Source organism: Argentina anserina, chromosome 7 (genome assembly GCF_933775445.1).
Source record: "Argentina anserina chromosome 7, drPotAnse1.1, whole genome shotgun sequence".
Taxonomy (NCBI): Eukaryota; Viridiplantae; Streptophyta; class Magnoliopsida; order Rosales; family Rosaceae; genus Argentina; species Argentina anserina.
Window position 1 is genome coordinate 1,320,969 of NC_065878.1, and position 21,889 is coordinate 1,342,857.

Below are 21,889 nucleotides of genomic sequence, written 5' to 3' on the forward strand. Positions count from 1 at the left end.
TGTGTGAGAGTACTTAATCTGCGTGAAGTATATGTCTATTGTAATCATCTAATGTGGTGTGCTTTCCCTACAAGTGTGTATTGAGTATGTATTTATTGTTAATTGTGTGTAACTAAAAAGTCTTTAGTTGTTTACTTAAGAGTGAGGCTCTTGGTTTTGTATCTGTGATTATAGTTGTATAAATAAACTCTTGTGTGTGCCCATAACCTTCGTCGCAAAAATATGTTTTTTAATTTTTTCTGGTATTAGTTGGAATTTTATCCTTTAGAAAACTGAAATTTTACCATACTAAGGTAGCAGTGATTCCACCAAACTAAAAACCGTTTAGACAAATCGATAGGTTGTTTACATGGCATGTTGAAGGCTAGTCCTTAGGAGTGTAAGATTTCATTTTCTTTAGGATAGAGTAAGCAACAAGTAAAAAAATCAGAAGGGTATAAATGTATTTTTAACGGAGAGTTCACGATTTAGACAATCTTGATTAAATTTTGAAAGTTTAAGGGCGCACGTGATTAAAAACAAACGGGGATACAACTGATTAAAGTCTCAAACCTCAAGGCAGTAAACTGAAAATAATTCTCTCTAATGTACTAGGAACTTTGTTTTACTTGTGTTCTTTTTCATTTGGAATTTCAGTTGTTTCTCATGTTCTAATGTTTGTAATGGTACCCACACTTGATATCTCCATCTGTGAGTTGTCTCGAGGAAGAAATCAAATAAAAACAAAATTTAGGTTATCAAAAGAGGTGAAATTGCTCTGGTAAACACTGGATTTTCTGAAGGAATGAATGGAACTAACAGGCTTGTACCTTAACTCCATTTCCTCTTTTGAATGTGGTATGATACCTCTATTTATTTTTATAAACTAAAGTGTTGTTTTCATCTTTTATAGGCTTGTTATATGCTTCTAGCGTAGCGGAAACATGGAATACCGGCCTCGGTAACAAAATAAGAGGGAGATAACACAACAAGGGCAAGTAAAAAGAAAAGTTTGGCTACAGATAATTCCATGGCTCCACTCCAGATGAAAAGACGAGGGCAAGTGTAAGTTTCAAAGAGCTCAAATCAATTTCAATTTTGCCCTATAACAAAAACATCCCACAAGCACAACAAAGTATCTGGGAGGTGGTTCTCTGCATGTTTACTGAGCAAATTGTTAGTCGCCCGTCTGAATGTTTTCAAGATGGACAAAAACTGCCTTACAAAAACTATGACTATGACTGACTACGCATCGCCACGTTCGAGTAACATTGTTGCATCAGATCAATAGATTACATTTGGAATGTGACAAAGAATATGCTTTACCTGGCACTACAGATTGCCACTGAAGTATAGAATTGATAGACTATGCACACTGTAGCTCTTGTTCCCTTGATTCATATGGCTGAGGCAATAATGCATGAACGTTTGCAAAAAGGTCCTTACTACCCGGTGGTGGCGCTCCAATAGGTGCATCCAATACAAAATCTGGTATTGCTAAAAGTGTTTCCTCAAAGAATGATTTCATAGTCTGCAAGGTTTAACCAGTCATAAGAAATACGTGTCCTTGTAAGCTCATATATTAAGACAAGTACACGAAGATAATTTTTTCAACTACACATCAGTTTTAGTTCAAAGATGAAAAATAATACTATACCGTGCAATGCATGAAAGCAGCATCAGCTTTGCGTTTCCAAAGGGTATTCCCAGGCTGAGCATAGAAAAGGCTAAGCAAAGGCTGCAACAGAACAAAAACGAGGTAATGCATCGCATAATGGAAACAAAATTTGGGACTTCAAAAGATTGTCTATTCTATGGTGTTCCACACAATGTCCAACCTCCATAAATATTTTGAGATATGTTCATGGTTGAACAAATCCACAGCCACGACCCTGGTGAGTAGGCTCTAATGTAAGGAAATAAGGGGCTTCAAAAGGACTAGTTAAATTGACTGTGCTATGGCGTTCAATACAATGCCCCAACTGCATAAATGTTACGTAATACTTTCATGGTCGAACGCATGAACAACCACAACCCCAGGGCAATTAGAATGAGTCTGACAGTACCATAGTACCAATAGAACTAACTAGCCTACAAAGTGGTTATTTTTGTATCAACATCTGTTGCATATAACCCCTTCCCTCATAAGAACCAAAGCAATATAGCCCACAGATGAGGGTGATATAATGTATTTGTGATGACCCGTGACAAGACCAAAGAAACCCATGTAACTGAAACAAAATGAAAATATGAGGATGACAGAAATTGAAACTCTGCAAGTAGCTAGTACTAACCTTTGCCACATCTCGAACATTGGGCTTTAGTCCATATTTTCCCAAAACAGTCTCTCCATAAGCTTCAAACTCCTTCAATAACTACACATCAGAAAAAAAGAAAAAAAAGGTTAGGCGTGGGATAAATTTCAAACAGAAATAGAACACAGCCAACGCTCTTGTAGGAGAGTTTGCAACTGAACCTGACGTCGCGTTAGACCGCTGCTTGGTGCACCATAAACAGCAGTATCAACATGCCCCAAAGTATTCCATGGACTATTGGAAATGTACAACAATTGTCAGCTCAATCTTCCTTTTGCATTGACTACAATAGAATATAGTTTTGCAACTCAGTGAGTTGGGGAAATTCAGTATGGTGCAATTAGTATAGCCCTATGTTGCACGGATACGGCAGGCAGAGGCGTGTCGCTGTGTCCGACACGTCCCGACACGCCGATACGACACGATACGCCTTTTCGCCGTATCGGACACGCCACGTGGCGTATCAGAAAAAGTTGACTTTTGGACACGTTGACCGACACGGCTCCGTCGTTTAAAACCTAAAAATCTCTCGCAGCCGTTCTGCTTCTCTTCTGGCTTTCTCCTTCCTTGCGACTCCTTTCTCCTTCTCCTTCCTTGCTGGCTTTCTCCTTGCAACTCCTTTCTCCCTCAGCCTCAGCCTCAGCCTCAGCCTCCTGCCTCCTGCCTCCTGCCTCCTGCTCCAGCCCCAGCAGCCCCAGCAGCAGCCCCCAGCCCCCTGCCCCCTGCCCCCTGCCCCCTGCCCCAGCCCCAGCCTCCTGCCTCCTGCCTCCTGCCTCCTGCCTCCTGCCTCCAGCTCCAGCTCCCAGCTCCCAGCTCCTGCCCCCTGCTCCCTGCCTCTGCCTCCCTCAGCCTCAGCCTCAGCCTCCAGCCTCCAGCTCCCAGCTCCCAGCCTCTGCCTCTGCCGACAGCTCTGCGTAAGGTAATACAATTTTTTTAAAAGTTTAGATTATTGAATGGGTGTTGAATTGTTGATTGTTGATTGTTGAACTGTTGATATGATTTTAATGGGTAGTGTTTGATAGCTCAATTGGGTACTAGGTAGTGTTTGATAGCTCAATTGGGTAGTGTACTAGTGTTTGATAGCTCAAGACGAAGTAATTGATAGATTTTACAACTTTATAATAGTATTGTTAATTTATTTTATATATCAAAATTATATATAAATATTTTTTATTTGCCGGAGCCGTGTCGAAAGATGAGTTTTTGAGATTTGCCGTGTCACCGTGTCAGTGTCCGTGCAACATAGTTATAGCCTAATTGTTATTCTCCAGTGTCCGACTTTTGTTTTTTAGTTCTTTGCGATTCACCCAGAAGACATGCATTGGGTTGTGGATAAAGTACATATGAGGCAAGAAACTGTGAGCTAGACTAGTTTAATAATAATAATAATAATAATAATAATAATGATAATTTATAGAGAAATATTAAGAGCAGGAGAGATCAGGAAATAAAGTAACATTCTCCCCAACTGTCGATTTTGAATTCTCATTTTTCATGGTAATCAGCAAACCACATTTCAGACTTTCAAGTTATACAGTCAACACAATAGACTTAATCGCACGTTCTGGATGCATGCAGTTCATTAGGTTCCAATCAGTCATTGATGGATAGAAAACAGTAACAGTTTTTGAAATATCAACAAAGGCAAGATTCGATGTAGACCTAAACATAAAAATAACATGAAAGTTGCAAGTAAATCAGATACAATGAGGGCAACTAGGATTGCCGTTTCCATTATTAAAACAGATCATAATACCAGATAATATGAATGCCAACAGTATAACCAAACATAACCACAATTAACAAATAACAAGTGTACTGAAATAATAAAACAATCAAAATCCTAGAAATCACCTACTTATTAAATGCAGCCCGTCCAACCATAACGCCATGAGCTCCTTCTTTCCTTGCTGCATTGACCTGGAAATTTGAATGCAATGGAAAGGGCATGAGAAAATAGTGATTGGAATCCATATAATGATTCGTGTCATTAAAATAGAAACATCAACAAAATCATTTTTGTCTGCAAAACCACTAGTATTAATAGCATGTATAATGACAAGTAGCCATACAATAGTACTTTAAAAAATGCTGTACTACATAATGACAAGTAGAAAGTAAGAAAACAATGTTTCAGAAAATGCAAGTTTTAAATATACCTTTTTCAGCAATAAGAAAATATAAGCAGAGACAACAGTCCGAGTTCCAACTGGCTTTATTTACCACTGAACTCAAGGGAAATCCTCAAAAAACAAAAATTTACAATAAAAAAAATATTATGTAATGGTTTACCTCTTCAATAGTGTTTATTCCACCATTTATTGTAAATCTTAAGTCTGGAAAGTCACGCAAGAGGCCATAGAAGTACTCATATCTGCAAATAAAGTAAATGCAAAGTGTGACCTATTGATTTTTATTTATCTAAGCATTCCCAAGATACCTGTAGTTTCTTTTTGGTCATGTTAGAACAATGGTATTAGGTTAAGCATAACAGGAACTTAATTAATACCAACACATCAGTTAATCCGCATGTAACCTCACAATAAATGAATTTACACATCACGTACTTAAGAGGTGGAATACTTCGATTTTCAGCTGGGCTGATTCCATTCAGCAGTGCCTTCCGAGAATGTATGATGAAGTGCCTAGTTGGTGATTGAGAAGAAACTTTATAAATAAAATCACCTGAAAAGGAGATGAGGGTGGGACAACGAAGTGAGGATGCAAATACAGCAACAAAAGTGAACATATCTAAGTGCTTTTACAATCAGAAAAGCAAGAATGGCTCAAAAGCTGGTTGCACAAAGGTTTTGGCTTCACAGCCACAAGCCCTAGACACCTCTTCAAAACGATACAATGTGATTCACAGTTATAAGTACTCAAGATTGACTGAGAGATAAAATGGCTATATTTATAGAGAATACGCACTTAATAAACAAGCTATGGTGCAAAGACTCTGGGCAAGAAAACATTGCAAACTGTTTTGATGCATTATTATTGATTAGAATAGTTGAAGATAAAAATGCAATCTGTTGGCATGTTAGTAAGAGCTTACATCATTATAATAAACATTGTGTTTCCCATAAGGGGAGGCGTCTGAATGGGTTGATTTTATTTAAGGTGATCCTTGTATCGAATCTCACATTTGGACCACTTCAATCAAAGGGGAACTTATTCTAAAAATGAATCCTCCATGTGTGTGTGTGTGTGTATATATAACCTTAATTGCCAGTTTCATTTTACTGTTGACACTTGACAGGCTATATCATTTCTTATATGTTTTTTGAGTTTTTGCATTCTATATACATGAGTGAGTGAAAATTATGATAGCTATATTGCCAAGACATGACAATCAAAAAACAAAACTCAGCCAAGAAAAGGACCTTACAGAGCTCATTGTATGAATCGTGATCATCAACACCAATTCGACACTTAACACTGACAGGGACATCTGTGTTGGCAGCAATCACTGACATAGCCTCGGCAACAAACTTTCCTTGTAATAAAGAACAAACGCCTTTATCAGAGCACAGCACAAAGAAAACACTAAGGGTGCTTCTCTTGCAATCAACAGTGTACAAAGCAACTTAAACAAACCTTTGGATCCAGCATAAGACGAGCACCAAAGCACCCATGTCCAGCTACTCTCGGACTAGGGCATCCACAACTGATCAAACCCAGAGAGTTAGCAAACTCACATAAGCAAGAAATAAAACAAATTATAGGGGAACCAAAAAAGAAAGAAAGAAAACTAACAAGAGAGCGCTCACTTGAAATTGATCTCATCGTATTTGTAAATGTTAGCAAGCCGAGTAGCTTTCGCCAGGTTCTCTAAATTACTGCCGCCGATTTGTAGAACAATAGGATGTTGCTCCGGAGGAAAGTACAAGAATCTGTCCTGAGCAATCAAAAAGAGAAAAGACCATGCCGTCAGCCGTCTCTGTTCCAACCAATCACATTCAAACAAATCCAGAACACAGCAACTAGACTCTAAGTCTCTACTTAACATAAATGCAGCTACTAGAATGAAGACTATACAAAACTCGGAAACCGAATTTCCACAGGTGACTATGGAGAATGAACTGAAAGGTGAAATTACCAGATTGTCCTTCTGGTAGACGATGGTCTCGGCGGCGAGCATCTCAGTCCAGAGCCAGGCGTGCTTGGAGATGAGGCGAGCCATGGTCCTGTAGTGGACGTCGGTCCATTCCATCATAGGCGCCACACTGCAAAACCAAAACCAAAGCGTTTCAGAAGCAAAACCCTAGGAAGAGTTGGAGAGAGAGAAGGGAGGAGGAAACCTGAAGTAAGGAGGAAGGTAGTGGGCGTGGGAGTGGTTGCGAGCGGAGACCATGGCGGGCGGACGGCGGTGGGCAGCGGCGGCGGTGGGATCGGAGAAGAAGAAGAGGGGTGAAATAAATTGAAAGAGAATCTGCGACGGGTTTGAAGGAGAAGAGGGGTTATGGAGGGTGGGGAAGAATATGAGCAAGCTGCCAGCCTCATTCTTTTTTTTCTTTTTCTTTTCTTCTTTTTTTTTCGGGGGTGTGTATAAATTAATGAGAATTCAGAAGTGGGAAATTTGGATACTCACAGCTCAAAAGTGCCTGCTCGCCAGAGTTCCTGGTCGAGACGAAAGCCAAGTAGCGCGGATGGGACTAATGAACGGTACGCACGACTATGAACTATGAACTATGCCTTCTTGCTTAATATTTCCCACTTTACTATCTTTGCATTGGTAGTCTCAACGTATAACATATATAAGAATTTCTCACAGGCGTTGACTAATTGTGATTTTTATCTGGTTAGATATTGACTAAAGTATGCAAATTTTCAAATAAATTAGTGATCATTAAAGTATTGAATAACTACAAATCAATGGACAAGTCACATATGTCAAATAAGTTACCTAAATCACACAACGCTTGTAAAAATTTGCTAAAAGCTGAACAATCGAGGTATAGATATGCAATTAAAAGGGGGTGAAACAAAAGAACTATTAACTAGTTTTTTCTTTTTATCAAATACAATGACAAATACACTTTAGCAAGTGTGTACTGAGTTGAACTTGCAACCTCTCACATACAAAGAGAGATTTATGCTAGAACTTAGCAACTAGCTAGTCCTTATTTTCATCGTACTCATTAGAACACAGCACATGTGATCAACCAACCAACACATAATCAATCACCAAACAAAGCATGTAAGAACAAAGCCATCGAAAATGTACTCTCAATCATCTTCATGCCGTAAGTATCATAGTTTATCTTAAATTCGATTATGCATCAAGTCCCTACTTGGTTCCTAATACATGGATACATTCGGCTCAACTTTTTGTCTTGAATACGAAATCTAACATACCAATTCATCATGCAATTACGTATCACATAGAGAAATCATCATGTTTAAGCACATATTCAATGTCGAACTTAAGATCATAATCGGTGGAAGAACAAAGAACCAACACCTAATCAACTACTTGTACCAAAATCGTTTTCAACTTTGAATGATTAACATATGTAACATCAACTACTTGTCTTAATCACACATGAAATATAAAAACACACCGAAAATTAATCAAGAACATAAATAAACAGAAACTCATAGCATAAAACCTAAAATCATTGAATTAAAATCGAAAACCTTAATTCATCATGTTATTCGAAAGTTACAAATATCTCATAGACAAGAATAAAAATAACTTTAACAAAACCTAAACAGAAATCATCAAAGAACAAGAACATAAAAACTCGAAAACTAAACATGAAGATCATAGAGTTACACTTTATAATTCTCCTCCCAAGGTTCCTTACAAAGGTAGCACGAAATCTTCAAGAGTATGGTATCCTAGGCTCCTAAGCTTTGGACAGAAAATATGGTGAAGAGTGGTGAATTCGGATTCTATGGTTCTTGGTGAATGAAAGTGTTTGGGCAGAGCTTTGGCTATACTTGTGTGCAAGGTTGATGATATTTTTCTTGTGGAAATGAGGTGCTATATATAGAGGAAAAAACACAAAAGAGGCTAGCCACAAAGTCCACAAAGTTGAAACCAAATTGCTTTAGGTTTCCTAGATTTTCTCAATTCGACATAACTGACCTTTGTGCCTTGTTGTCGCCATAATTTTCACTAGAAAATAGATATTGAGGGGATTAACGGCATTTGAAACTAAACTTTTGTAGCTTTCCATCCATATATCATGCATTGTCTAAATCATTATGAGCTGTCCAGGGAGCCCGTCAAAGTTGGATGACATGCACTGCCAGAATTTTGATTTTGATAAGGATTGGACATTAATTGCATATCTTCTTCTTCCTTTAATGCTAATTTCTTTTGTACAAATTTCTTTCTTTGAATTAGGGAGGCAACAAGAATCTTAATTGTTGCAGCCTTTTTTGAATTTTCTTATCTATTCTCATTTATTTGTTGCATGCCTTCTTTGACATTCTTTGGTGTAAGAATTTATGGTGATTCTGATATAGATTTGTGCTCTATATATAAGAGAAACAAGGTCCCAAGTTTCCTTCATAGCCCTTTGATCAAAAGCAAATCAATGGCTGTGATAATTCTGTCGAGCCCACTGGATCTCAAAGTAATGATTCGGTCATATCTCCATGTAGGAATAAGATATTCATTTGATTCCAAATCCTACAGATACTAGACTCACACAGATTTCTATCCATATATGGTACATCTTCTAATTCGATTTGAGCTGTCTAGGGGAGCCCGTCGAAGTTGGACTACGAATCTTGACATCATTTTGATTTTTGCATAGATTGGACTTTTAAGTGCATATCTTATTCTCCTTTATAATTATGATTTATATGCACGAAATATCTTCATATACACCTTGGAAATCAATCTCCAACTTGGTTTTAGAATCCAACTCCTAATAAAAACCATCAATGTCTCACGGCCTCTCCTTATTCTACTATGAAACTGATTTTCAATGTCTCCTCTTTCCTTGTGGAGCTAGGATTGATTTCCTTCTCCAACATGGATTTGTATTTCCTAATAAGAATAAGTACGTTAGAAACAAAGAAATATAAAATGATGAATCCTACTCGAACAAGGAATCATATCTCAACAAGGATTCTTAACACTTAGCACGATTTCATCATCAATTCACTCATAATCGATATAAGCTCTACCTAGACACTTATTCATACAAAAGAAACTAAAAATACTAAATAAGAGGTAACAAAGAGTAACAATATGACATAATCACATTAATAACGTCACATTTTGTGCTCCTATCATAGCTTGTGGTCTTGCTCGGGTGGTATGTTGATGGTTGTTCAGAAGAGGGTGGCTGGTCAGGGCGGTTTATATTTCTATAGTCTAATCTATTGGTGTTGGTATGCAGCGTCGATGTTGCGAAGCTTTCATGAGGTGCTGACTAAGTTGGTGGCGGCATGAAGTGGGAGAGTATTGTGGTTCAAGATGGGGAAGCGCGGCGGTGATGGTTTTGCTTGGTTCTTTTCAATATGGATAGAATCTAATCGATCTACTGTTTGTTTAGATTCTTGTGAGATGGGTGCTTTGCTTTCACCACCGGCTTGGATGGTGACTATAGCGGCGATCAGCGTTGATGTCCGAGGATCAGCCTGCGATTGGAAGCGGAAGTAAACGGCTGGATCTTTGACCGGCTGCTCTCTTGCGGCTCATTGGAGGTGGGCCTGGGCTCTATGGGCCTGGATTTGGTCAATTTAGGTGGGCTTGGGTCTTTTTGCCCTAAGTCTGTTTTTTGTCCTTTTTAGTATTTTATTTTTAGTCTCTCTTTACTTTGATTAGCCCCTACTAGCATATGTGCTCCTTAGGTAGCACATGATTTAACCCATTACACTAGTATTGATGTACACCATTGAGATCTTAAGCGGATATACTACTGAGTTACTTTATGTTGCTTCCTATTAGTCAAATGTATTAGTGTAAATTAGGCTTGAATACGAGTTTATCTCCCGCTTGATCAGGCATATAGTTTGTGTTTGAGTTTTTCTCCTCCATAATTATAGTTAGTTGTAGACTTTGGCCTTATGGGCGTCTTGCCCGATGGAATATATCTATTTCTCTTATATAAAAAAGATTAAATTGGAATGTCGTAAACTGTGAAGAGTAAAAAAGTGAAAAATGGAGGGAAAATTTCATTATTATGATTGGAATTTTAAAATTACAAGCATGTAACCAGAGACGGTCCCGGCCCAAGTATCATCATCAAGTAATCAACAGGAAGATAGATTTATGTGGTCGATATATAACTGCAACTTCCCTAGACAAAACCGAACTCCTCTTAATCCTCTTATCAGTTCCATGGCGAGCTTCACCTTCAACCCCACCAGAATCAGAACCCCAACTCTTCAATCTCACAAACCCAATTCTCCTCGCTCCAAACCCACCAGACTTCCCTCCACTTTCTCCACCAACACTACTAACAACCTCCCAAAGCTTCACCATTTCCGACCAAACTCCGTCTCGGAAAGCTCAGTCTCAACGCAAGAGATAGACGAAGCTGACGTTGAGGATGACCCGACTGCCGAACTGAGCTACCTGGACCCGGAGACCGACCCGGAGAGCATCACGGAGTGGGAACTGGACTTCTGCTCCAGGCCCATTTTGGATATCAGGGGGAAGAAAGTGTGGGAGCTTGTAGTTTGTGATGAGTCTCTTTCTATACAGCATACAAAGTACTTCCCAAACAATGTTATCAACAGCATTACTTTGAAAGAAGCCATAGTTGCCATTAGTGATGAGTTAGGTGTGCCTCTGCCGGAGAAAATTCGATACTTTAGGTAAGCAAATTGTAGTCATTGTCGCTGTGTTTGTTTGTACATTGGGAGTGTTTGGAGTTATGTATGACTGGTTTTGTTTGGTGAATTGTGTATAGGTCACAGATGCAGACCATTATAACAAAAGCCTGTACCGAGCTTGGGATAAAGCCTATTCCTAGTAAAAGGGTGAGTATTGCTTTGTTTATTTCTTATAGCTCTGATCAAAATTCAGACTCCTGATCAATCACTACAAGTAATATGACTGTCTGTAAGTCACGTAATTCATTATTTAGGAAAATTTTCCCAATCAGGTCACTTGAGATAGTTCAGCTTATTTCTCTGAGAGGGCTAATTTGCACCTAAAATTTTCAATTTATGATGAAATATAGTAGATGAGATACTCAATGTTTCGATGAACTTACATGAAACTGCACCATTTTCTGTAGGAGTTAGTTGTGCATGAAGCTTTGATTCATTTGACATAGCTGGCTTACTGAGAGTTTGAAGTTGATTGGTTTCTGTTGTATATATTTTCACTAAAAGTAAAAAGTTTTTTTTTTTGTACTACTTCAAGTGTGTTGGACAACTTGACCTACATTTACATGTTGCTAATACTCTAGCTTTGCTTTGTAGAGGAATAATGGTTATGGACTTGATCAATTTGGTTACGGAGAACAAGATTTTTTTTTTCAACAAGCTTAAGTAGTTGAGATTTAGGAATACACCTTATGACATCAAGCAATATAAGAGCTTATAAAGGTTCTCTGTTTTTTTCCTAACTAGACACGCTCTATATTACAGAATGAACCGTCCATATTTTTCATTTTGTGGAGATGCTATAATAATATTGCAGGACTTGCATGTGTTTTTGAAACAGAGGATAAGATATAGTGATGAATCCTGCTTTGAGTTATTGGTAGAACTGGTTGCCTTGTCTTAACCTTTTCTTTTTCTCAGTGCTTGTCACTGCTTTTATGGTTGGAAGAGCGCTACGAGACTGTATACACACGTCATCCTGGTTTTCAGAAAGGTTCAAAGCCTCTCCTTGCACTAGATAACCCTTTCCCCATGGAACTTCCAGAAAATCTTTTTGGAGAGAAATGGGCCTTTGTCCAACTGCCCTTTTCAGGTAAGGAATTTGCTGACAGTCATATTTGAAATTTCAACAAATATAAATGTCTCATTCTGCCGGTCCTTACACATCCAATCAATTTCAAACATATCTAATTCTAATACTAGTTCTAATCATGACTTCAGCTGTTGAAAAAGAAATCTCGTCATTGGACTCAAACATGGTGTTTGGAGCAAGTCTAGATTTGGATCTGTTGGGGATTGAAATCGATGACGAGACACTGATTCCTGGTTTAGCTGTTGCTTCGTCACGTTCTAAACCCCTCGCAGGTGCATATTCTCTCATAAATAAACTTCTAGCCTTTATATATCAAGACTATTGTACATATCTTGTTTCTCATCATTATTCATTGCATACTATAAGATGCACACCCACAAAAGGGTCTCTTAATACTGACCGACTTGGCTACATCTGAGTGGTCTTCAGAAACTTGATTCTTCCGAGTAGCCTGTGATGCATTTTAAATGTACAAAGCATGGCATAAAACTCAGTAATGTATTATGAAATTTGAAATCAATTGATAAACTTTGTTGAGTCTTGAAAGATTTGATGACATGACCCTTCAGAATGTTTGTACTCTTGCGCAGTTTGCTCTAACATTCCGAAATTGGATTATAAATGATAAGCAGGACTTGAATACATTGTGCATGAATTGTTGCACTGTATTGTCCAACCATTCTCGTGTAACCTAGCTGAAGAGCAGTTAATGAGGCATGCATAAGTAAATACAATCATTTTTATGAAAAGCATTCATATCAGGGTGAATGCCCTACTGCTATGACCCTAAAAAAGGTTTTTGTCCAGGACATGCACTATACTATGCTGCTCCATTTGTACCTGGGATCATAAGTGATACAGATTTAGGCATGTTTGCTCGAGTCTGCTATGTTGTTCTATATATCATGCCTTGCACAACTTCATAATACTCTTTTCTGCAGCTTGGATGAATGGGTTGGAGGTTTGTGCGATTGAAGTTGATTTTGCACGGGCTTGCTTGATTCTTTCTGTTGGAATTTCTGGCCGGTATATATATGCTACCTACAAGAAAAGTCCTGTGACAACAAAGGAAGCCGAAGCTTGGGAAGAAGCAAAGAAGGCTTGTGGAGGCTTACATTTCCTTGCTATCCAGGGGGACTTGGAATCTGACGACTGTGTTGGATTTTGGCTTTTACTCGACTTACCTCCTCCACCTGTATGATTTTGTAGCTTAGAAACAGAGATTACTTTTACACTCAAGTTCCTCAGCTATATTGTTCTCTGTTCATCCCATCTCAATGAATGCAAATTCAGGCACAACTGTTTTGTCAAAAGCCTGGAGTATATCGCTTAAGCCAAAAAAAAAAATGCTGAATTCTAACTTCATTACATAGTTTCGACCAAAAAAAAAACAGAAAAGAAAAGATATTACATAGTTCTAGGGCTAAAATAAAGGTACATAAACCAAATTGCCTGTGCTGATACCAGTCTGTTTATCCAAATTCTGTTTGAAGCTTAATCCATAGATCCAGTAAACGCAGGGGGAGTAGGAACATAGGAGGTTTTTGGAACATAGAACTGCCTCACAGTTGTTCTACCTAGCTCACACCCTCTTGTCTCTAGCCAGTATACAATTTGCAGCAAAAACCTTATCCTTGGGGCATTCATAGGTAGCGTGCTGGTACGAAATATTACAAACGAGACGGTACTTGGAGACAATCTCGGCTTCATTTGCACCACATTCGGTACAAACCCACTTATCCTCATCAAACTGATTACCACAGCCACAGACAATCTGATAGCGAAGATTAACAGCTTCCCCTTGTGGGATACAGAAGAAGTAAGGACACATTGCAGGGCGGTGCTCCTTGTAACAAATATCACAAGGCAACTTAGGGCAATAAGCCCGGTGGTGGTGCTCCATAGTCCTTACAAAGATAATAAGGCAAGTCGGGGCAATAAGAAGGGTGGTGCTTCTTGTTACAAATATGACATGGTCCTCCGTCTCTGGTAGCCTTTGCGTCAAGCATACTGCTAGCCAGATGAGAAGAGCCTGTCATCGCCGGACTATCCCCGATCGTGTCTGATTCGTCGATTCGCATGACAGCATATCCAGCCATACCGTAGATTCGATTGTATATTGGTTCAGAGATTGAGCAGACGAAGCGAAAAGAACCAAGAGGAAGGAGAAGATAAACTTGCGAGCTTGCTGAATATGACAATAGTCGGATAAAAACCGACCAATATGCACTCGGACTTCAAACCAAAAAAAATACACTTGGACTTGGTCTGGTATTTGTATTTCGAACTCATGGTTAATTTTATCAATCAATGGAAGTTAAGTAAGTTTATATTCAGTCCTCCCCAGTAAGGCGGTAACTCCAACACGACCTTGGCTTTGGAACAAAATCAATTCTATTTATTTCTACAGATGGTAATGCATCAAGTCTGATATAAAAAACAGCATTCTATGATTTCAGGGTCTCCATTCCTGTCCTATTACAGAAATGTTTTTAACATTAAGACTACAGTATTGAAATACAGGCGGACAATAAGGGGGTCGCAGAGAGAGCCTGCCGTGTAGGCGGTGTAGCTAACCCAGGTTGGATGGAATCAACTCTTCAAGGAATACTAAGAGCATCCAACAAACAAACCCCTCTGTCCTCTGTGAAGACTGATGAATAAGCAAAATTACAAACCACGGCAAATGCTACAACATATGAATGTCGGAGACTTTTTGGTCAGATATGAACGCCGAAGACTACCTAACCAAAATGGGGAAGGAAGCTTCCAAATGGAAAAGATGGTACATCCCCCCTCATGTTCTTGACCTCTTCTGCTTTTGGGATACAAACCGAACCCCTTGCTTTCCAAGTTCAAGAGATTTGACTTTGCCGTCATCTAAAGTCACAGATAACAGTGATGTGCCTTCAACAACATCGCTAACAACTCCCTTGTGCCTGAACACAAGATAAGGAAAAAGAAAATCAACACAAATGACCAACACACTGGCAAGAAAGAAGCAGCATGCAGTTATTTATTTATTTATTTTTAAAATGCACTTATCAAAACAAAATGCACCAAAGATACAACCAAAGAAACAAACATGACTCCATTTAGGAAATTGAATTAACAGTATTTGAACAGCATTCATCATGTTCTCTTCACATGATATTTACAATACCAGCAATTTAATCTTCGTTCCAATTATAATAATTAGCCCCTTCCTAACAGTAGTTACTCTTCATAGGCAGTAATAATTATTGCACCATTGTTTAATTAGCTTAAAGGCAGCATGGAAATAGCACGACCTTGTTTATTGAGAAAAACTGTAAACATGAAAGGCAGCATAGAAAAAGCTGAGAAACATACAAATTGTCTCCTGAGCTATGAAGCAGATGTCTTCCTAGTATTTTTCATAGAGATAAGATACAGAAAATAAAGACGCTCACAGGTCACAATCACGCATTCAATGTTTTAATTCTTAATTTGTTTTATTTGGTTGAGGGTTTGGTTTATTTGGCAAGGAGAGTTTGATAAATAACTGTGCATCATCCTCCCAAAAACTTTGAATGACTATTGACTAACGGAAAATTTGCAAATAATGACACAATAGCACCACATGACTGATGCGCCAAACCTAGGTAAAACAACAACACTCACCATGAATTGTCAGATAGCTGCTGCACTTCCACTCGCTTTCCAACTGCATCTTTTCCCAACTTTTTCAATATCCAATTAGCATCCATGATCTCATCCATTAGATTATTTTCAACCGAAGGTGCCCTATCATCATTTTCACTAAAAGATGGTTTCTCCATAAACGGTGATGGTCTCTTTCTTTTTGACCGCTGGCCCTTAACAGAGCTTTTTTCTTCATCATGCTGAGGAGAACTCTGGCTTTCAACATTAGGTTTCTTAAGCTTAAACTTCAACAATGGCTTGTTGTGATCTTTCTGATCTTTGGAGGAAGAAAGTGAAACCGGTGTTTGGCCAGATTCATCAGTCTTAGGAGCAGAAGCAGACCTGCTTTCTGAGTGCTTCCTTGAATATACCTTGTTATTTCTCATAGTGGGGACCTCCCCTGCAGGCTTACTTGCAGGCATGCCTCCTTCAATGCTTTTTCCAGATGAAACATGCACCTGCTCCGAAGGAATGCCATCAACTCCCTCAGCCCTATCACCTTTCACAAGTTTGGGTTTATGATCTGCTGCTCCTGACCTTACCCTTCCCAACTTTATAATATTCCCTTCTCTTCCAGCAACCTTTGAACCTATTACATGACAAAGATTTATCAACTATCTAGAGCAGCACAAAGGTTTCTATTACATATAGTAATGAAAATCAACCAAGATACTAGTAAATTGTATAGGAAAAAGATGAGAATCAAATTAACGGTATATTGAAGGAGTTCAATCTTTAGTACCTTTAACATCACCAATATTGGCAGAATCATCATGTCTACTGTCCGCCACAATACTTGTTGTCTTCTTGCTCACATCTTCACCACCTGCTCATGAATAGGACCGCATATCAGGAAGAGGGACAGAGACAGCAGTAGTTGATAATTTATCCATACAGTGTATAGATGACATACCATTAGAGGTCACTGCAGCATGTTCTCTTTGATGGGTTGAAGCATCAGAACTTGGAGATTTAGTTATATTAATCTTTTTTGCACCAAAGTTTATCACAAGCTTCTTCTCTTTAACAGGCTTAGACTTGCCAGCATGCTTCCCAGTGTCCTCTGCAATATCCAGACCATGAGACCTGCCTTTAATACGAACTTTGGACGTCCTATCTCCACCATTCAACATCACTTCATCAACAGACTTGTGCTTCAATACACTTGGCTCACTGACAGAGTATATCTCTTCAGTATTGCTCACACTTCCAGCAAGAGGTGAAGAATATACTTCTGATTCTGCAATTTTGGAGGGCCGCATCTGATCATTCTTGTCCAACCTAAGATATTTAGGAACATGTCCTCGAACACTCTTTGCTTCGTTATTAGTAGAAATTTCTTGGTATTCCTTCTTCTTAGCAGATATTTTGATTAAGGATTTCTTTCCACTGTCCTTGGTCTTTTTTGGTGACTTATCAACCAATCCTTTAAGAGACAATTTCAAGGAACGTCCATATTCACTCTTTTGTTTTGGAGCGACACTTTCTTCATCAGAAGAATAGGGTAGAATAAAGTGTATTTCTTCATGAGCTGGCAACCCTGCAGCAGCCTTTAAGCTAGTAATCAAATCTCTTTCAGCTTCGTCTTTTCTTTTCCAAAGCTCTTTTGCAGCATCCTCATGATTCTTGACCTGGCAGAAGGGATTAACAGAAGATAGTTATTTTCCTCTCTTTTTTGTATATTTTATAAATAAAAGAGGGGGGGGGGGGGGGGGGGGGGGTAAGAAATTTTAGCAAACCTGATGGCACTCTCCGCGACATGTGGCACATTTGTACTGGAGATTTCCGTCTAACTGAAATTGTTGATATTTTTCATCGCTGCAAAAAGAAGTAACACATTCAGGAAACAAGTAATATAATAATAAAAAATTCATATTGGTGTCAAAAATACTATGCACTAACATAATGACATAATGCATAATAACAGATATGATATAATTTGCCTGCCTCAGACCTACGGCTTCTGATTCTAAGGATGCTGTATCCATTATTATACAGTTTTAAGATCAAAATGGATCTATGACAAGATCATTTATTTACAAATTACATCCGAAATGGTGTACAAAATCAAGAGATCTTAATGGATATAATATAAAAGCTACCAAAGCCGATGAGGGTAGTTCTATATCTGTCTGCCCAAAACGAACTAACGTCGGGTGTTTATTGAAACCATTAAATTCAAAATATGGTAAAGTAGCTCCTGGTCTGGGAACTACTCCTTTGATGGGTCTCGCAATGGCACTATATGCAATACTTCTATCTATTTTAGAGATTTACGATTAGAAATTAGATGATCAACCATTTTGTTGAGAAAAATTTCCCCACACAACCAGTGAAGTCAAAGGAGGAGACTAAGCAGAGTAATTGTTAGCATGTTAGATAATCAACCTGATCCCATCACAATGGCAATGCACCCAACGCTGGCACATATCACAGCAGACCATAGGTGTTGATTCTGAATCTCTATAAACCTACAAAACAACAAAATCAATGTAGCCAAGATACATATGGTGTGTAGATAGAGGAAAAATCACGGATCCCAATGAGACAATCAAAATATATGATATATAGTTAAAAATTAATTAATACAAAAATACAGTAGCTCCTAATAATAATAAAAAAATTATCTCAGAGAAGTCTAGAAAAATAATTAATACCTTCAAGCAAACTGGGCAATAATTCCCCTTGACAAATAATCGACCACATGCATCACAGCAAGTGTATCCCAAAAACCACCTGTCATTTTAACCAGCAAAGCATAAATCTGACTTCTTCCCAAGTTAGCTAACTGGGTCATAAAGAAAAGAAACTCAAGGAAAAGAGAAACAGGAAGAGAAAGACCCATCAAATACTAAAATGATACAAGGCAAGTCTTATACAAACAAACGACATCATGAAACATGATGCTGACTTAGCTGGATTTCAGTGACGTATACAAACTACGCCAAATGTCAATCACTATAATAGCCCAGATGCCCCAGAACATATAAATTATAAGGGTACGAGAGAAAGGCATCAAACCAATAGGCATGGTGTGGGAAGTCCAAAGTCGAGGAATGTGCCGAACACAGGAAACTGATATACTCAAACTAAGTTTTGGTTTTATTTTTAAAAAGTACACACACACACACACACACACACACTCTCTCTGCAAACTAAAGCAGGAAATCATAATAACAACCATCTTATCATCAGTGTAGACAAAGATCAAAATAGTATTTGAAGATAGTAACTATACATACCTTACACTTAAACCATTTCCTGGCACATTTGACCCACAGCTATGACACTTTGTATGTTTTGGGCACACATAAACTCCAGCAGAAACATTCTGCAACATGAATGACCAAATATAAACATATTTTCAACCCAATATAGTAAATCATGAGTAAGTAGTGCATCCCACCTTGTGTGAAGGATGTTGGCAGTAACAGTGGTAAGCACCATCACACCTTTTGCAGAACATAAGTTTGTTTGGATCTCCTGTTCTTCGACATACCTGGAGAAATGATGCAAAAAACACCTGGTTAAGAAAGTGCTAATTTGGAAACCCAATACCAGGACTATTATATGACATCATTGGTAAATATATGAGTGAGTCGGTGGGTAATTTAAATTAGTAAGTCCTTATTAAGTGTTGTTATATATATAGCCTATGATAATAGAGCAAGTGGAGCTGTCTCGATACAGAATGTAGTGTGGAAGGCCTAATTTTAGGGAACATTAAACAATAGAAGAACAAGGATCATACTATAAGGATGCCAAAAAAAACATTTACGGTTTGAGGAACAAGTTAAAATATAAGAAAGCAACGATCAAAACAGGGAAGGAAAAAGAAACATCCAAATATATGAAGAAGAATACTAGAAATGAGAAAATTAATTTTGTAGACCAAAAATAACAGATAATATGAAGGAAAAAAGAAAAGGTGATGTAGGAGTCTCAATAGAAGATACACATAACAAGAGTGGACGAGTGTTGCAAATTATTCATTACCTCACAAATTCGGCACGAGGGGCATGCCCATGAACTCCAGTGAAATAAATCTGCAAAGAATTTTAAGTGCATTAATAGGACAGATCTAGAGTGTCTTACAGCAGCTTATGACTCATTAGTACCTCTGTGTTGAGCCCAAGTTTTCAAGCAGTTCCTATGGTACTTTTTGCCACAGGTTTTACATGGAAGCATCCTTCTTGCTCTCTCACTTCCTTCATTTTCACCAGAAAAGCATATCCGACACATAACATTGGACTGACCCTGCTCTTCTCCCACAACTCCTCTAGAGGTGTCCTGATAACAGGAAGAAAGATATGAAAAACTGATAGTTTCCAACATAAACAATCAAGGTGAGTAGAGACATATGGAAATAGAGTAGCAAAGGATCTATAAAGAATTGAAAAGCTAACTTAATTCATCTAGATCAGAATACTACATAAAAGGTTCAAATAGCACAACTATCTCATAACAATCAGGTTAAAACAGAAAAATAAAGTCCGGACATATCAAATACCACAGATATACCCTAGGAAACTTGCAATTTAATATCGGTGTGTCATTAGAGTTACAGAAAAACGTACTAGGTCTCTTAGTCTATCTAAAGCTAATGGGGTATCAACTCTGACTAACCCAAAGCGAATGGGGACATTTCAACATAATGTTCATTTACTTAATTAAAGCAAATGTTCTGGAGTTTTTCATAAACATCACATCTACAGTTTATGTAGCTAAGAAGTTCTTTAACGTAAGGAAATTTCCAGTTCGTAATACTAGTATCTCATTGCTACAAACGAACATTAGCTCGAGACAACCTACAAGTAATTATGTCGAAACAGTCAAACATCAGCTCTCAGCAAGCACATTCTCACAATGTTTAATCTCAGATTCGTATTTTCGCAATTAACTCCACACTAACTCGAAAATCACATAACATACATTCATCTACACACAAAATAACTATGAAAAAATTATCTAAAAATTACAGCCAGTGAACTCCAACAAAGATAAACCTGTAATGAGCAGATAAATTCAAGCACTGAATTCAAAGAGCCTCACCGACAAATCACCAGACTCAAATCGCCGAGCAAAGTCCTCAGCAGCCACCATATCCGCGGCGGCCTTGCGCTGCAGAGCCGCGCGCTTAGCCTGAGCGGTGGCCGCAGCCGCGGACTCATCCTCGACCACCACCGCGTCCTTAACCACAACCGCCGGAACCGGCAGTGTCGGCGGAGGCGGCGGCGGCGCGACTCTAGGAACAACCACCTGGACAGTTCTGCCGTCGTCGCGAGCCCTAATTCCGGAGGGATCGCTGAGAAAGTCATGGACCTTGACGACCTCGTCGAGGAAGCTCGCCTTGGAATTCGCGGTGGCGAGGGATCGAGGAAACCCTAGCGGACAGAAACAGATTCGCCGGCTGCAATTGGAAACCACAAAACCATAAAGAAAGGAGAAGAAGTAAGAGAGAAGTTTCTAGAGAGAGAAAGAGAGGGTTTTAGAGAGAGAAAAGGAGAAGAGGGTGTACCATGTAATTGGGCAAGCGACGTGAAATGCCATATTGCGATGATACAAAGGGAGGGACTTTGATTTCGAAATTTGTTTTTTTTGGTGTTCAGGGATCGTCCCCCTCCTAAAATTTTTACTTCACGAGAAAATATAAAAATTTATAAATTCTTTTATGTATGGAAAATCAAAAAAACCAAGTGACTGTGAGCTTTCGTCCAGAGGAGAGAGACGAAGCGACCCTCTTTCTGTGCGTTTTACTTTCAATTTTAAGCTTTATTATGTCGTTTCGGGCTCTCTCTCTCTCTCTCTCTCTCTTGTAGAGATCTGGGGGCTCACTTGGTCAATACACATCTTTTTCGTAAGAAAAATTAGATTGTTAAATTTTTGAAGTACTTAAAATTTTATAGTTTATTAAGTTTCACAAAATTAAACCTAATGTATAAATGATAGAGTTGTAAACCTATATAAACACAAACCGCGGAAGAAATCTCGCTGCAGTTACTACTACACACTACTCCTACATTCCTACTCCTATGTGAAC

General features: G+C 38.5%; 3 protein-coding genes across 4 annotated transcripts; 1 reads left to right on the forward strand and 2 right to left on the reverse strand.

Annotated features, from left to right (window-relative positions):
• Positions 1-1,045: 1,045 nt before the first annotated feature.
• LOC126801457 (uncharacterized) lies at positions 1,046-6,904 on the reverse strand. Of its 2 annotated transcripts, XM_050528811.1 has the most exons (13): positions 6,886-6,904; positions 6,596-6,726; positions 6,394-6,520; positions 6,065-6,192; positions 5,892-5,961; positions 5,683-5,785; positions 4,862-4,979; positions 4,587-4,668; positions 4,153-4,214; positions 2,456-2,528; positions 2,274-2,354; positions 1,637-1,717; positions 1,046-1,510 (listed from the first exon to the last, which is right to left on the reverse strand). In XM_050528811.1, the coding sequence occupies exons 2-13, from the start codon at positions 6,646-6,648 to the stop codon at positions 1,346-1,348; spliced, it is 1,143 nt and encodes a 380-aa protein (XP_050384768.1). In that variant the 5' UTR covers positions 6,649-6,726; positions 6,886-6,904; the 3' UTR covers positions 1,046-1,345. The 2 variants fall into 2 exon arrangements, with proteins under 2 accessions (XP_050384768.1, XP_050384767.1); XM_050528810.1 differs by lacking the exon at positions 6,886-6,904 and having other exon boundaries at positions 6,596-6,789.
• Positions 6,905-10,589: 3,685 nt separating this feature from the next.
• On the forward strand, positions 10,590-13,487 carry LOC126801458 (protein TAB2 homolog, chloroplastic). The gene is made up of 5 exons (XM_050528812.1): positions 10,590-11,078; positions 11,174-11,243; positions 12,015-12,186; positions 12,315-12,458; positions 13,128-13,487. The coding sequence occupies exons 1-5, from the start codon at positions 10,600-10,602 to the stop codon at positions 13,385-13,387; spliced, it is 1,125 nt and encodes a 374-aa protein (XP_050384769.1). The 5' UTR covers positions 10,590-10,599; the 3' UTR covers positions 13,388-13,487.
• Positions 13,488-14,557: 1,070 nt separating this feature from the next.
• Positions 14,558-21,478, reverse strand: LOC126801456 (uncharacterized). Its single transcript, XM_050528809.1, has 13 exons — positions 21,368-21,478; positions 20,902-21,259; positions 19,968-20,139; positions 19,846-19,895; positions 19,256-19,348; positions 19,092-19,180; positions 18,507-18,585; positions 18,238-18,320; positions 17,589-17,667; positions 16,763-17,480; positions 16,592-16,675; positions 15,829-16,438; positions 14,558-15,125 (listed from the first exon to the last, which is right to left on the reverse strand). Exons 1-13 carry the CDS (start codon positions 21,397-21,399, stop codon positions 14,984-14,986), a joined length of 2,589 nt encoding a protein of 862 aa, XP_050384766.1. The 5' UTR covers positions 21,400-21,478; the 3' UTR covers positions 14,558-14,983.
• Between the last annotated feature and the right edge of the window lie 411 nt (positions 21,479-21,889).

Excerpts from the sequence above, each read along its gene's own strand:
- LOC126801458 (XM_050528812.1), top strand. The coding sequence starts at position 10,600 with ATGGCGAGCTTCACCTTCAACCCCACCAGAATCAGAACCCCAACTCTT. Across the intron at positions 11,244-12,014 it reads AGCCTATTCCTAGTAAAAGG|TGCTTGTCACTGCTTTTATG; the intron begins GTGAGTATTGCT and ends TCTTTTTCTCAG. Across the intron at positions 12,459-13,127 it reads ACGTTCTAAACCCCTCGCAG|CTTGGATGAATGGGTTGGAG; the intron begins GTGCATATTCTC and ends TCTTTTCTGCAG.
- LOC126801456 (XM_050528809.1), bottom strand. The coding sequence starts at position 21,399 with ATGGCATTTCACGTCGCTTGCCCAATTACATG. Across the intron at positions 17,668-18,237 it reads TGCCATTGTGATGGGATCAG|CGATGAAAAATATCAACAAT; the intron begins GTTGATTATCTA and ends TTCTTTTTGCAG. Across the intron at positions 17,481-17,588 it reads GTCGCGGAGAGTGCCATCAG|GTCAAGAATCATGAGGATGC; the intron begins GTTTGCTAAAAT and ends CCCTTCTGCCAG.
- LOC126801457 (XM_050528811.1), bottom strand. The coding sequence starts at position 6,648 with ATGGTCTCCGCTCGCAACCACTCCCACGCCCACTACCTTCCTCCTTAC. Across the intron at positions 4,215-4,586 it reads GAATAAACACTATTGAAGAG|GTCAATGCAGCAAGGAAAGA; the intron begins GTAAACCATTAC and ends TCAAATTTCCAG. Across the intron at positions 2,355-2,455 it reads GCGGTCTAACGCGACGTCAG|TTATTGAAGGAGTTTGAAGC; the intron begins GTTCAGTTGCAA and ends TCTGATGTGTAG.